The sequence below is a fragment of the Euphorbia lathyris genome, chromosome 10 (genome assembly GCF_963576675.1).
Source record: "Euphorbia lathyris chromosome 10, ddEupLath1.1, whole genome shotgun sequence".
Lineage (NCBI taxonomy): Eukaryota > Viridiplantae > Streptophyta > Magnoliopsida > Malpighiales > Euphorbiaceae > Euphorbia > Euphorbia lathyris.
Window position 1 is genome coordinate 34,728,504 of NC_088919.1, and position 15,265 is coordinate 34,743,768.

At 34.7% G+C, this 15,265-nt stretch overlaps 1 protein-coding gene across 1 annotated transcript; it reads left to right on the plus strand.

Annotated features, from left to right (window-relative positions):
• The first annotated feature begins 209 nt into the window (after positions 1-209).
• LOC136208343 (outer envelope pore protein 16-3, chloroplastic/mitochondrial) lies at positions 210-3,385 on the plus strand. The gene is made up of 3 exons (XM_065999172.1): positions 210-367; positions 980-1,323; positions 3,038-3,385. Exons 2-3 carry the CDS (start codon positions 993-995, stop codon positions 3,184-3,186), a joined length of 480 nt encoding a protein of 159 aa, XP_065855244.1. The 5' UTR covers positions 210-367; positions 980-992; the 3' UTR covers positions 3,187-3,385.
• Positions 3,386-15,265: the final 11,880 nt, after the last annotated feature.

Here is a 15,265-nt window from a genome sequence, read left to right on the forward strand (position 1 = left end):
TCGGTCCGTTTTCTTAAAAGACAAGCAAATGGTTTGACTCATGCATTAGCTAGGTCGGTTCAATCTTATACTAATCTTAGACTTTATGATATATTTCCGAGCTTTTGTCCACTGTCTTTTGTTAAACTTTTGCGGTATTGAGATTCATTAACCACGATTCTGTTAAAAAAATTTATTTTTTGAAACATTATTCTGTTTTATTAAATCATAAGACAAAAAAAAAAGTAAGGGTAATATGGTCCCTGAAAATGTTATACAGTAACAGTAGTGCTGGATATAAGCTAGACGGAATAAATCTCCAAAATTAATTCATTCCTCGCACTGCTAGCTTTCTCTCTACCTTCAACGGACTTAATCAAATTCACAGGTGACTTCCCTTACTAATTTCACTTTATCTTTGCATTTTTATTGAATTAATTTCGCTTCTAATCTCCTCTTCTGCTTTTATACGTGCATATGTTTATCTAGGGTTTAAATCCCAATTTTGCCTTAAATGCTGGCGATATTCCCAGCCTTGAGCGTGATCCTTTTGTTATTTTATGTAATCGGTCTGAAATGTTGTAGAATTCGTTTTCTTGAAACTAATTTTGACCCTTTAAGCATCCCTTTTTGGATTATGGGCCTTTACTTTTATTAGGCATATGACATCGTCGTCGGAGCTATCTTCCATTAGGGTATTTTTTGCATAAGAATATGAGTTACTTGTTTGACATTCTATATGTGTCGGTCATTGCTTTCAAATATGAAGCTAAACCGGCATTGGTTTATTTCTCAAAATTCTATACTTTAGGTATATATTGTTAATATTTGAAGGTACGTTTTGCACCTGTATTCAAGAAACAATTGGAGCGTTAGGAAATGACGCAGATTTTTGTTTGGAATTCAAGCTTTTGGGACTATCTTGGAAAAAGCATTTTCCTATTAGAGCGAAATTTGCAAGTGCTAGCTTGTTTATTGTTTTGTCTGTGTTACTTTCCAGGGTAGAAGACAGTATGGATCCTTCAGAGCTCAGGCATTTGGAGGATTATGATACACCCTTAATGAAGACAATCAAGGGTGCAACTATGGGTTTAGCTGCCGGTACTGTTTGGGGGACTATCGTTGCCACTTGGCAGGATGTGCCTCGGGTTGAGAAACATGTCGCACTTCCAGGTCTAATAAGGACCCTAAAAATGATGGGCAACCACGGAGTGACTTTTGCTGCTATTGGAGGAGTTTACATTGGTGTTGAGCAGCTGGTGCAGAATGTTAGGGGTAAGAGAGATTTCGTTAATGGAGCTGTTGGCGGCTTTGTTGCTGGGGCTTCCGTTCTAGGCTTCAAAGGTGAGGATTAATGTTAAATTAGCGGATTTCTAAAATTCTAATGGGTTCTGATTGAATTTCTATTTCAGAAAAAAAAAAATCTAAATTTGTGTTTTCTTATTGGCGTATAGAATGGGGCATATGAAAATTTCTTGTCTAGATAGATTTGATCCTCATAAATTGATGGGAATTAATAGCAATTTATTGCGGATCAATGTTTTGTAAGAGCTTTATTATCAGTTCAATTGAGGCACTTGTAGGTTATTTGCATTAATTTTACAGGCAAAATTCCATGCATAAAACTGAAGGTTCAGTTGAATTTTTGATATGCGGTAATTAGTGGATCAAAAGCTTATCTCTGATCAATACAAAATATACAAGTACTGTTTAATAAGTTCCCAGCTTAAGGAAATAAGAGTCTTTTTATTTATTAAAATAATTGTACTTCATATTGAGGCACTTGGAAATAAGAGTCTTTCTCATTAGGTTGTCGAATTCGTAGTTGATGCCTAGATGGCTTGTGATGGTATTGTGTACACCAATATAAGAGCCCTTCTTTATTGAAGGATGTAGGTCAGAGTTTAGTTTCTTAAATAGTGGGACTAACTATTACGTTGAACATGAGATATCATGTAGTGAATTGCTTTTCCCTTATTGTTTAATTTGTCGATCTATTATGTCAACTGATGTAGTGTAATATGATTAAATGTTATTCCTTTTGGATAAAGCAGTACAATTGGAAAACAAAAATAATGATTTTCTATATGATTGCGGTATAATTTTTGCAGCGGTTACAAATTTGCATAGTACAATTCCTTCACAACCAACATTGTACAACTTGTGATTATCCTTCCAAGCTACATGCTTAAAAGGCTAGTTAGTGAGCATATGTTCTTTGAAATTTTAAGGTAACATTAATTATGATGAGAATAAGGGAGAAATTGTCGAATGTATTCATATATGCCCTTCACTGGCTTCTTGGTCTATTCAGGTGGTAGTGGAAAAACTTTCGGCTTTTTCTTTAAAATAAATGTACTTCATATTATTCTATACACTAATAGTTTATTTCACTTCATTTGTCACAAGACTAGGACAAAAGCAACCTAGTAATTTTTGACAATCATGTGATCTTTTTTATGTTTGAAATATGATGCCGAGAAGATCTTATGATAGTGAGAAATACATAGGTATTATGGTGTTTTAGTGCATATAGGCAAGTTGTTGTTTGCTGACCAGCACTATATGGTTGAGAAAGAACGGAACGGGGAGGACCATACTTGTATTTACCCATAATCATGTTGGATGTACTAATCAATGTCTTCCCCTTGAATTTATGTACTGAAATATTGATTTCAGATAAGCAGATGATTTAAATCTCTTAACTCAGTCTGAACCAGCAAAGCTAGCCATAAATATTCAATGAAGTAAAGAACATCAATAGTTTTGGTGATGACGATGGATGGATAAAGTGGGAATACTAGTGCAGCGACGTAGCTCTGAAGGAAAAAAGGTTATTGTTTGTTGAGGAGCAAAGAGTATATATGAGCATCTAAAATATATTTTAGTGGAATTACAGCGACACCTGGACCAACAACGATCTAAAATGTTGATCCTACAGGATGATTGTGGATATTTTTTTGTATGATCATGTAGTGACTAGTGTAGTTCTCCTGAAATATAGATCCTACTTGTATACTTGTGAATCGGGATTAAACTTTTGATGCTTGTTTTGCAGGAAGGTGCATTAAAACAGCACTTCAAGCTGGAGCATCTTTAGCGGTGACGTCTGCAGTGATTGATGCTGGCGGACAGACAACAAGAGTAGACACCGGGAAGGAGTATTATCCGTACACTACCAAGAAAAGACCCACTGTTGAGGGTTAGATTATGACAAGATGAAGCTTTTGCATTTTGTTTTAAGAGATGTATCTGTACATCTCCTGTCACCCGCCTAATGGTGAAAAGGAATGATCAGAAATAAATAGGCGTGGCTTTTTTGTTTAAAATATGATTTTGATACAACTTACTGATTTGTGATAGTACTCAATCCAAACGGATATCAAAAAATAAAAGTTTCAATGTACTTCTGGTGTTATGGCAGAATTCAACTGTCTCGCTTTCTTGACCTTTTGATAACTTCAATTTCAGTATGAAAGGAATTTCATGTCATTCTTGTCTAAAGATTTTTTTGGGGTCAAATTTTCTATTTAGAAAAAAAAAACTGAAATAACTAAATTATTATTTTTTCTTATGAATAAGCTATGGATAGGAATTGAATTTGTTTATGTACAATGATTTCAAAATGTTCTATGGTTGAAATCTTAAAATTTTAGGATTCACATTGTGTTCGTTTGATTTTTTTTAAACAGTAGAATATATAAATTGTTTGGGATTAAAAAGTAACTCTTGATTCTTATGAAATAAGAAAGATAGTATGCAATGAAATAAGAAAAGTAAGTATATTTTTTTTTTTTGATGAAAGTATATTTTTTTTTTATATTTCTGCTATTACATGAAAAAAACTTAGGTTTATAAACATATAGATTACATAAGAACATAAATTGTTGAGTTATAAACATTTAAAGAGATTGAGAGTTACAATATTAAAGGAAATGAATTACAATAGTTACACTTATAAACATTCATAGTATTAGTCAATTTGTTAGGCAAAAGTATATAGTGTCAAGTTTACTCCTCATAAAGACATCGGTATAGGTCTTTGATCTTCGCATGCTAATACCGCATCTCCACTTCTCAAATGTTGAAGTCGGTAATGTTTTGATGAATAAATCTGCCAAATTATTACTTGAACGAATTTGTTATATATCTATTTCATATTTCTTTTTAAGATCATGAGTGAAGAATTTTTTTTGGTAAAATATGTTTTGTTCTATCACCTTTTATGTATTCTCCTTTTAGTTGAGCTATGCCTGCTGTATTATCTTCCTATAATATCGTCAGTAAAATTTTATTCAAAATGCAAACCACGCTTCTTCTTGATATGACGAATCAATGATCTTAGCCAAACATATTCACAACTTGCTTCGTGCATTGCAATTATTTTTGCATGGTTTGAAGAAGTAACATTTAAAGTTTGTTTTGCAGACCATCATGATAGTATGTTCTTCCACAAGTAAATAGATAGCCTGTTTATGATCGATTATATGGATCAGATAAATATCATGCATCTGCATAACCAACTAAATGTAATTTAGTTTTATTTGAATAAAATAATCATATATCGAGTGATCCTTTGAGATATCGAAAACCATGTTTAATTCCATTCTAACGCATTCTTGTTGGGGAAGAAAATCTTGCTAATAGAATCAATTTAGCAAGATACATAAAGATGCACCTACAACACTTAAATATGGTACTTCAGGACCAAGAAATTTTTCATCATTCTCTCAAGGACGAAATGGAACTTTACTAACCTCTAGTAATCTCACAACCATTTGGGTACTTAATGGATATGTTTTATCAAAACCGTTTAATACCATAACTAGTTAAATGGTCCACATGATGGATTAATAAGCCCACAAATATCACCATGAATACGTTCTAAGGATATAGGGGATTCAATTCCAACTTAGATGGTGTTAGTCTAACAATCAATTTACCTTGAGAACAAGCAGCACGTAAGAATTCTTTAAATTGAAGAATCTTCTAGTTTTTCACGTATGTCCTTGTGAATTCTCAATAATTTTATGCATCATAATTGAACCTAGATGACCTAACCGGTCAAGTCAGACTATAAATCGTTTTTGGATAAGTAGACTTCTGATTCATTGTAGCATATGTCTCAACTGAACTAATATTTGTATAATATAAGCCAGAATAGAATAATGATTTTCTAAAACACATTTTATACGAGATCCATGATTTGTAATATATAAATATTCAATACCATTCTCATTTCCAGTCACAACATGATATCTATTGGTACGGATAACTTTGAAACTTAACAAAAAATTTCGAGATTTGGAAGAAAACAATGCATTATTAATGGTAAGTTTTGTTCTTTCGGGTAATAATATAATAGCTATTCTAGAGCCTTCAATTAATTTCGCTTTGCCCAATATGTATTGTAGCGCTATCAACAATGCATATGTCTTCGTTGTTGAATACAAGTCCAGTTAAAGATTGAGAAACATCCATGCCTTTATTAAAAATATAAAAATAAAATATTATTATTAGCAAATAGATAAATACTTAAGTATATATAATTTATTTGAGAGAAATAGGAAAATAAAAATAATAAACTTAATTAAAATAACAAATATAAATAATATGTAAAAGAATGAAATAAGATAATAATTATAAAGATATTATAGTTATTTTTTCATGGCTCTTGAAAAAAAAAAAAGCATCCAAGTGAGTAATATATGTAAGGTCTTCAAAATCAATGTCATATTCATGTACCAGGTTTGCTGAAACATCATCATCCATCAATTAAATTTGATTCTATATTTTCCTTTTTCTTTTAATAGAGGCTTGATAAAACTTGATAAGATGATCATCTGTATGACATGTACGGGACTAGTGACCTTTCATGCCACATGATAACACGAGTTTTAATAGTGTTTGAAGAGTGCGCATGGATGACTTTAATTTTTCCTTTACCCCTATGATTGTTCCACTTCTGGTGATAAGAAATATTCTTATTGCTACCACTATGATGACAGTAATTAGTTTGTCCTCGTCCTCGTCCTTTGCCACGATTGTTACCATGACCATGACCACGACTATGATTGTGCATTGATGCATTCACTTCAATTACTAGCTAGCTTATTTGTCTCAGTGCTCTCAAGACACTGATGGCTTTCTGGTAGGCTGACTCTAGAGAAGAAGCCGAAGGAAGAGAGCTGGACTAGAATTCAACAAAGCAGATCAATCGAAGAAGTTGAAAAGCCAGTTCCGTTCGGATCGATGATGTCATGAAATCCCTTTTCACTCTACAATGGAGCAGATCCAGTAGGACGAGACACATGATTTTTCATTAACAGCTCGTTATTTTGTTGTGCTACAAGTAAATATAAGATTAACTTAGAGTACTTTTTAAAACCCTTTTCTCGATATTGCTGCTACAACAACACATTCGAGTCATGAAAGGTTGAAAAGATATTCTAATCTTAAAATCTTGAAACGGTAAATGTATCCATTCATAACGAGCGTTAGACAATAACACCATATATTGGAGATCATATCGCTCTTTCAGATTATTCCATAATTATAGTGGATCTTTCACCATAAAATATTTAGTTTTCAACCTTTTAAGTATATCATGACGAAGAAATATCATTGTCTTTGCTTTGTCCTTGTTGGATGCTTCATTTCCACTTACAATTTTATTTCCATGCCCATGGACCGAATTCGTGCTGATAACGTGTTATGAAATAAAAAAGATAGTATGCAATGAAATGAGAACAATATAGAGAAAGTAGGTGTATTTCTTACATTTCTGCTTGTATGTATTACATAAAATAAATTTATATTTATAGGCTTATAAATATATAGGTTACATAAGAACACAAATTGTTGAGTTATAATATTAAAGGAAAGAGTTACTATAGTCACACTTATGGACATTTGTAACATAAATCAATTTATTAACATTAGTAACTATTTTGGAAGGAAAATTAGTTAACTTGCAAGAACATTTGGATCAACATTCATCTAGTTTTGAAAATGTTTCTCAATCTAAGTATGGTTATATTTGAAAATGAAGTTTTTAACTTTTGGGTTAAAAACACTCCCTAAAAAAGTTTTTTAACTCTTGGGCTATATTGATAGATCGTGTGTAGACTGTATTGGTAGAAGTGAGGACCTGGCTCTTATTTGGCTTGAAGAGGGGATAGTGGATATCAGGGATTCCAGCCACGATTTTATTGATGCAGAGAAACACTTTTGTGTGAGTCAAACATGAAGATTTACAGGCTACTATGGTTTCCCTGGTAGATCAAAACGGGCTGATTCTTGGAATCTTTTAAGGAGGTTGCCTTCGTCTTCTAACCTCCTTTGGTGTTGTATGGACGGCTGTCTTATTGAAACCAATACAGAGGTGGTGGTTTTAAATCTTAATCAACATGCCTTCAGATCTTATTACGATCTTGTTCTTGATGATTGTAATAGGTTGATTCATTCGTTTAATGATGTTAGTATCATTTTTGCTAGTCGTTTTGCGAATAGTGTTGCCCATGAATTTGCATGGGCATCATATTCTATGTCAGGACTGATGAAGTGTCATACTAGTCCTTCAGATTTCATTGTTCAAACTTTGTATTCTAATTTTATTTAATGCATAGTCTTTAATGGCCTATCAATCATTGGTGGACCTTCCCTTGAACGGTCACGGAGCTCTCAACTGAGTTGTTTAGGTTCTGGAATTCCATCTCTAGTTGGGGGTTTCGGTTCGAAGGTTAAAAAATGTGGTGCGGGTTCATCTTTTCTTTTCAAACAAAAAAGGGAACTCTTGGGCTAAAACACTTCAAACTAGAGCTTTTAAAAAACTAGTAATAATATATATACCAAAAAAAATTTAATTTAAATTTACCAATATTTATATTTTAAATATTTCACACGCACACATATATATAATAAAAAAATAATATATTTTAAATATATTCATATTGAAATATTTTTTATTTTATCTTTTTTCCAAATAATTTCAATATCTTTAATATTATTTTATATAATTATAAAACTTTAATTTATATAAAAAAAATATTAAAAATTTGTTTCATTAAAAAACATTTTTTTGATTAAAGATTGGTTAGCGAGGAAGGGTAAGCGGCGGACATCCCAGCTATGCTGGCACCCCACCACAGACCCAAAAAAGCCCCGAACCAAATTTATTAAAAGAGTAAATAAATGTCATAATACAAAAAGAAAAAAGAATAAAATGAAGCTAAAGAATTAGGAAAAGCGATAAACGCAACGTCCTACACGATCATGAAAAAAGACCGATCCACAAAAATCTGGGACAACATCCCACCAAGTCGAAGCTGTTGCCGTCCGTCCATAATTTGCAAGCGAATCCGCAACATGATTTCCTTCACGAAAAATATGAGAGACCACAAAAGCCACAGAATCGGTCTGATTTAAACAATTGAACCATTTTTGTCTAAGCAACCAAGGGACCGAACAAGATTTAGATTTGAACATCTGCACAACATACATTGAGTCGCTTTCAAGCCAAATTTTCCGCCAACCTTTGCTGATAGCCATGTCAATGGCGTAAATAGCAGCAGATAGTTCAGCAAGATAAGCAAAGGAACTTTCAATCGGAAAGGCAAACGCACCAAGGCACATGCTAGTATGCGAGCGATAAATACCTCCGCAACCCGCAGGACCAGGAGCACCCATGACAGACGCATCAGTATTGATCTTAATCCAATCCCTCGGAGGTGGTTGCCAAAAAATCGGAGTAATGTGCGGAGCCTTAGCAAGACGCTTTTCAATCCCGAGCTCACCTAAGATTTGAAGTTCAACTAGCGAATTCCAAACGGAGCCCCGTCCAGTGTGAGCAGATTCACGAACAGCTCCCCAAATCCGTCTCAGCGTGATGGAAGTATCAACCCTCTCATCCTCAAAAATGGACCTATTACGAGCAAGCCATAGAGCCCAAATTGTATTAACAATTGCAGCCGCCCATAAATCAGCGATTTGAGTACTGAAACGTTGAATAACAGCATGATCAACTAGATTCTTAAGAGTCGAGTCTGTGTTAATTCGTCTTCCAAACAATGAGCTAACACCATGCCAAATAAATTTGGAAAACCGACAGGAGACAAAAAGGTGGTCCAACGTTTCAGAATCTAACAAGCACAAACTGCAACGAGAAACAACTTGACAGCCACGCAACTGAAGCTGATCATGTGTTGGCAAATACCCAAGATAAGCCCGCCATCCAATAAGCGAGTGTGCAGGAGGAACACTCTGACACCTTAAAAAAAGACTCCAAGGCTGTTGAGTAGGAGGAAATCTAAGCCAAGTGTACAAGAGCTTAACAGTTAAAACCCCACTCGTAGCAGGCTTCCAAACACAAATATCAACATCGTCCCTACCCCGCCTAATATTCCGCAATCTATTCTCCACATCCGCAGGTAACACGGGCAGATTGTGCCAATTATTACCATCCAAATAATCCTCCACCAAATCAAAACAACGACGCTGTTGACTAGCAGATAGGCCAACCTGTGCAGCCAGTGAAGGATGCATCCAGGCCCCATTCCAAAAATTAAGTTCAGAGTGCTGACCAATCCACCAAAAACAGTGATGCTCAACTTCAGAATAAATGGATTTTATCGAGCCCCAAATAGAAGAATTCATGATATAATGTCGTGACTGTCCCGCTTTATTGAGAAAACGAGTTCTAAGTAAGTTAAAGCAGAGAGACTTTTCTTGAAGAAGACCCCAAGCCATCTTTCCATTCAACGCTTTGTTTAGAATAGATAGATTCTTGATTCCAAGACCTCCATCCTTGAAGTTTTGACAACAAATTTTCCAAGGGACAGTGACAAGCTTCTTGCAATTAATGGACCCAGACCAAATAAAATTCCTCATATGCCTAGTCATACGTGTAAGCAGCGCAGAGGGCCACTTATAAATGCTAAAAGAGTGAATGAAGCTACCAGTAATTACAGAATTTACCAGAGCCACTCTCCCAGCCATAGACAAACAATGCCCTTTCCATTTAGCAAAGTGAGCAAGCACCCTATCCATCAAACTAGTCAGATGTCGTGTCTTTGGTAAACCAAAAAACAAAGGGACTCCAAGATAGCGAAATGGAACAGACCCTTGACGAATACCAATAATATCAGCAAGACGATTACCACGTCCAGAAGAAACAAAGGAGCCCAGAAATAATTCAGATTTGTTCCAACTAACACACTGACCCGAGATAGATCCATACAACTCAAATACACCTTTAATAACAGCTAGATTACTCGAAGAGGCTCTGCAGAAGAGAAGAATGTCATCGGCATAAAATAAATGAGTCGGAAACACCTTTGCAGAAGTATATTGCATTGGAGCAAGTCGCCCAGTATCCACGAGGTGAAGCAACCAACGACTAAGAAAGTCCTCGGCAATACCAAACAATATAGGAGACAGCGGATCGCCTTATCGAACCCCTCTTGAACATCTGAAATATCCACTAATGGCTCCATTGTTCAAAATTGAAATCCGAGATGCAGATAAAACATTCAGAATCCAGTCTCTGAATTGAATAGAGAAACCAAAAGCGTCCATCACGGCAAGTAAAAAATTCCAATTTAAAGTGTCAAAAGCTTTCCTGATGTCAACCTTCAAGGCTAAGTTCCCTCCAAAACACTTTTTACGAAGCATATTAGTGCCTTCAGAAGCAAGTGAAATGCATTGGTGAATACTTCGTCCAGGAATAAATCCAAATTGATTCTGAGAAACAATGCGAGATGCAATAGAAGCGAGTCTATCAGCCAAAATTTTTGCAATTATTTTATAACTAAAGTTGCTCATTGCAATAGGCCTATACTGATCAAGAGATATCGCACCCTCCACCTTCAGGATAAGGACCATAATACTGGAGCACAGGCCAGGATGTATCATGCCACTCATAAAGAAGCTTTTGACAACAGCAAACACATCAGCACCAATAATATCCCAAAAAGACTGAAAAAAGACCCCAGAAAACCCATCAGGTCCAGGAGAACTACTGCTATCCATGGCAAAGACTGCCATACGAACTTCATTCATATCCAGACAACGAGTAAGCAAATCATTATCCAAGTCAGAGACAAGATGTGGAACAACCTCATAAACTAGATCATAATTCTGCGGTAAGACCTCGTCATTTTTAAAAAGACTTGAATAAAATTCAGCAATATGCGTCCCAATTTGATTCGGATTAAAGACCAGCTCATCCTCAATTTGAAGCACCGAAATCCCAGAGGCAGCAGCTCGAATAGATGCCATACGATGGAAGAAGCTGGTATTTCGATCTCCCTCCTTAAGCCATCTAACTCTGCTCTTGTCACGCAAAAAAGCCTCCTTTCTATGCAAAATATTATCCAAGTGTGCATGAGCATTCATCTCCTCATGATGTAGTTCAGGAGTAAACCCATTCTCAGAGATTTCTGCCTGCACACGGGCCAGATCCGTCTCAGCATCAGTGAGACACATATCAATGTTACCAAAAACCACTTTATTCCAGTGACGAAGCACCGGCCGAAGTCGCCTGAGTTTATCGCATAAAGCTTGCATAGGAGGTAAGCTAGGATGCATTCCATTCCAAAAATCAGCAATCACCTCCCTAATCCCCGGATGCAGAATCCACATAGACTGAAATCTGAATCTAGAGATAGGGCGATTCCCCTTGGAGCAGCTAAACATCAAAGGGCAATGGTCAGAGTGATGTCGCGGCAAAGCCAAACTGCAAATCGATTCCCAGAAGTCCGAGAATAAAGCAGATAATAAAACTCTATCCAGACGACATTCAACCCGCGCAGAGCCAGACCTACCATTAGACCAAGTAAAGAAGGCCCCATGAGTAGGACCATCAACAAAAGAACCAGAATCAATAAAATCACGAAACTCCCTACAAGGACGCAAACAGGAGCCCGTCCTGATTTCTCATGAGATCCAAGGACAGAATTAAAATCTCCAAGAAGCACCCAATGCCCATTCAACCTATTTTGATGAGCCAAAATATCATCAAACATAGTGACACGTCTATTTGCCCAAATGCTCCCGTAAACAAAGCAGACAAAAGTATTTAAATTAGACAAACTCAGAATAACAAATTGTTCATGTCTGAAACAAATATTGGTAACCATGGAAGAATTAATCTTTGCAAAAACCCATAGAGTTGGAAGCTCCTTATTGTTCATAGCAATTAAAGACAAACCAAGCCTTCTCCAGAAGGCCTCATTAACAGAACTGAACTCTACCATAGGCTCAGCTAAACAAAGAAAATCCGGTTTATGAAGAGAACACAAATGATGCAAGTAACCCTGAGTATCCCTATTAAGAATACCCCTACAATTCCAGTAAAGAAAGATCATTTAAAACGGACCGGAGGTTTACTGGCTCGTTTGTTTCGAGCTGGCAAATTCTCCGTTGTTGTCATAATTTTTTCCCTCCGCCTTACTTTCTTAGTGCTAACTGTGTTCCAGCTATTGTCATCATCCTCTGCCATATCAGCCCAGGATTTAGTACGGGATGATGATTCAGATGCTGAATCAGCTCCCTCATATCTAGTGAGAATATTGTCCATTCCAGGTGAATCTGGCCTATCAGTTTTATCACAACTGAATTCATCCTCCTTCCTAAGTTGCGGGCTGCCAGGTAGAACAACCTCCACCACACAACCAGTATCAACATGAGGCCTAAGCTCAGAAACAATCCGTGAAGTGGCATGTTGAACAGGCACCTCGGTCTGAATTGCATTAGGCTTTTTCACAAACTTCCTCTCCTGTGAAACCATTGTACGTTTTTTTTCAATAACCGGAGCCTCTAGAACCTTTTCCAATGGTTTTTTATTTTTCTTGCAGTCATAAGCCATGTGGCCAATGTTTGAACAAACTTTACAGAAGCTTGGTAATCTCTCATACACCACATCAATACAAATTTGTTTTCCTTCTCTCTCAATACCCATTTTAATAGGAAGCTCATTCATCAAATCCACATCAATTAACATTCTAGCATAATGACCAAACTCACCTTCAAGAGTGGTATTATCAAATCGTATAAGCCCTCCAATACCCTTTGAAATATCTGAAAGAATTTGAGGATCCCAATACTCCCATGGAAGAGAATATAATCTAACCCAAACCTGAGCATTTGTAGACTTCTCAGCATAGGGGTCAAAGTCCGGAATCCATGGTTGCAAACGGAAAGTACCTGGCTTAGTATTGATAATGCCCCGCGCTAACAACTGATTCTTGATCTCTTGGGATCCCAAAACCACATGAAAAAAGCCTCTCCCGATAGATATCAGTCGCCAAGAATCCTTCAAACCCCAAACCTTTGTTAAAGTTTCCTTAAGAGAAAGAACCTTCCATGGGGCATCTCCTTTGTTTAAGATTAACCTGCCAATCAGAGATGAGGAGCAAAGGGCCGCACGCCTATCATAGGCAGATTGAGAAATTCTAACCGACCGAAGACCGCCAATATCAGAAATCACAGCAGACGAGTAAGGAGTCGGATCCAGATTCCCAGCAAGGACCTTCGCAAATGACCTGCCCTACACCGCCAAATTAGGCTTTCTCAAAGGATCCTGTGAAATCGAAGCAATCTGTGGTTGCGGGATACGCGATTGCGAATTATGAAAAGGAGCCTTTGGATTAAAGAGAACCTCTATACCGAGGTAGTTATCTAGATAATCCATGGTGGCATTAAAAAATATTTAAAAAATCATAAATTTTAAAAGTATTCTATATAAAACAAATAAATAAATATAAAAAATTATCTCTAAAAACATTATGAATAAAAGAATAAAAAATATTGTTTTAATTTTTTGATCAAGATTGATACTAATATGTAGTTTTAGTTTGAAAATAGGTTTAATACATCATTTGTCCCCTGAACTTGTCTAAAAAGGTTGATTGGCCCCCTAAACTTTCAAAGTGTTTCGATAGCTCCCTGAACTTGCATAAAATGTTCAGTTAGCCCTTTGAACTTGCGTAAAATATAATCAATTAATCACTCGGTCGTAAGAAAATAAGTTAAACGCGGAAGATGTATTTCAGGAGTCTTAAAAAAAGTAAAACGACCAAAATCGGAGTATACGATTCTAATATTAGAGAAGACAAGTTGTATAGTTGAGCAAGCAATAACTTCATTTTTAATCTATTTTTTAATTATGTAATAACATTCTAAGATGCGTGAAATACATCTTCCGAGTTTAACTTATTTTCTTACGGTCGAGTGATCAATTGATTACATTTTACGCAAGTTCAGGGGGCTAACTGGACATTTTATGCAAGTTCAGGGGGCTATCGGAACACTTTGAAAGTTTAGGGGGTCAATCAACCTTTTTGGACAAGTTCAGGGGGAAAATGATGTATTAAGCCTTGAAAATATTATGCTAAATAATAAAAATTTAAAAGAATAAAAAATATATGAAAATTTTATTTTTAAAGTTTATATATACAAATATAGAAATCTCATTGTGTATATACTATTACAATATCTATTTATATTTGGAAATATTATTTTTATTAATTTTAAGATAATTATTTTATTGATCCTTGAATTTGTACATATTATATTAGTCAGTCTTTATGTTTTTAGCAAGACACGAGTTTTCATAAAATTAATTACTTAGTCCCTTCATACTTAATTATATTAATTAATGGTTAAATTTTATATAAAATGAAAAGTTTGTCTTTCTATCATCAATCAATTAGTTTAAGTATATGTTCTTTAACTAAGTTTATATTTTTTTTATTATATTAATGCAAATATAAAAAGTAATATTAGCAAAATTATATTATTATTTAGTTTATTTTTTAAAAAAAATTAATTAAATTTATAATCGCACCATATTGTAATTTGAATAATAATGAATATCTTTATATAGCATTTATTTTATATTGTGTTCGTAATTTACATATTATTGAATTTATATATAAAAGTTTAATAATATATTTAAAAATCATTTAATAAGTAATTTTATATAGAATAACAAAGTTTACATTTCCATCATAAATGACTTTAGTATTCCATAATGTTTAATAAATTGATATATTAAAAAAAAATGTTACCTTAAAAAATCAATAATGTAACATTTAACAATTATTTTACTTAAAACATTATGTATGAAAGTTAATTATTTTATATATTTTAATTTTACTGATTAGGTTGCAAGAAAAATTAATAATATTTCATTTAATTGCTCATTAATCAACAAACTAAAAATTTAATAGTACGTAAATTACAAACATGGTATAAAATAAATATTATATGAAATATATATTCATTG

Excerpts from the sequence above, each read along its gene's own strand:
- LOC136208343 (XM_065999172.1), top strand. The coding sequence starts at position 993 with ATGGATCCTTCAGAGCTCAGGCATTTGGAGGATTATGATACACCCTTA. Across the intron at positions 1,324-3,037 it reads TTCCGTTCTAGGCTTCAAAG|GAAGGTGCATTAAAACAGCA; the intron begins GTGAGGATTAAT and ends CTTGTTTTGCAG.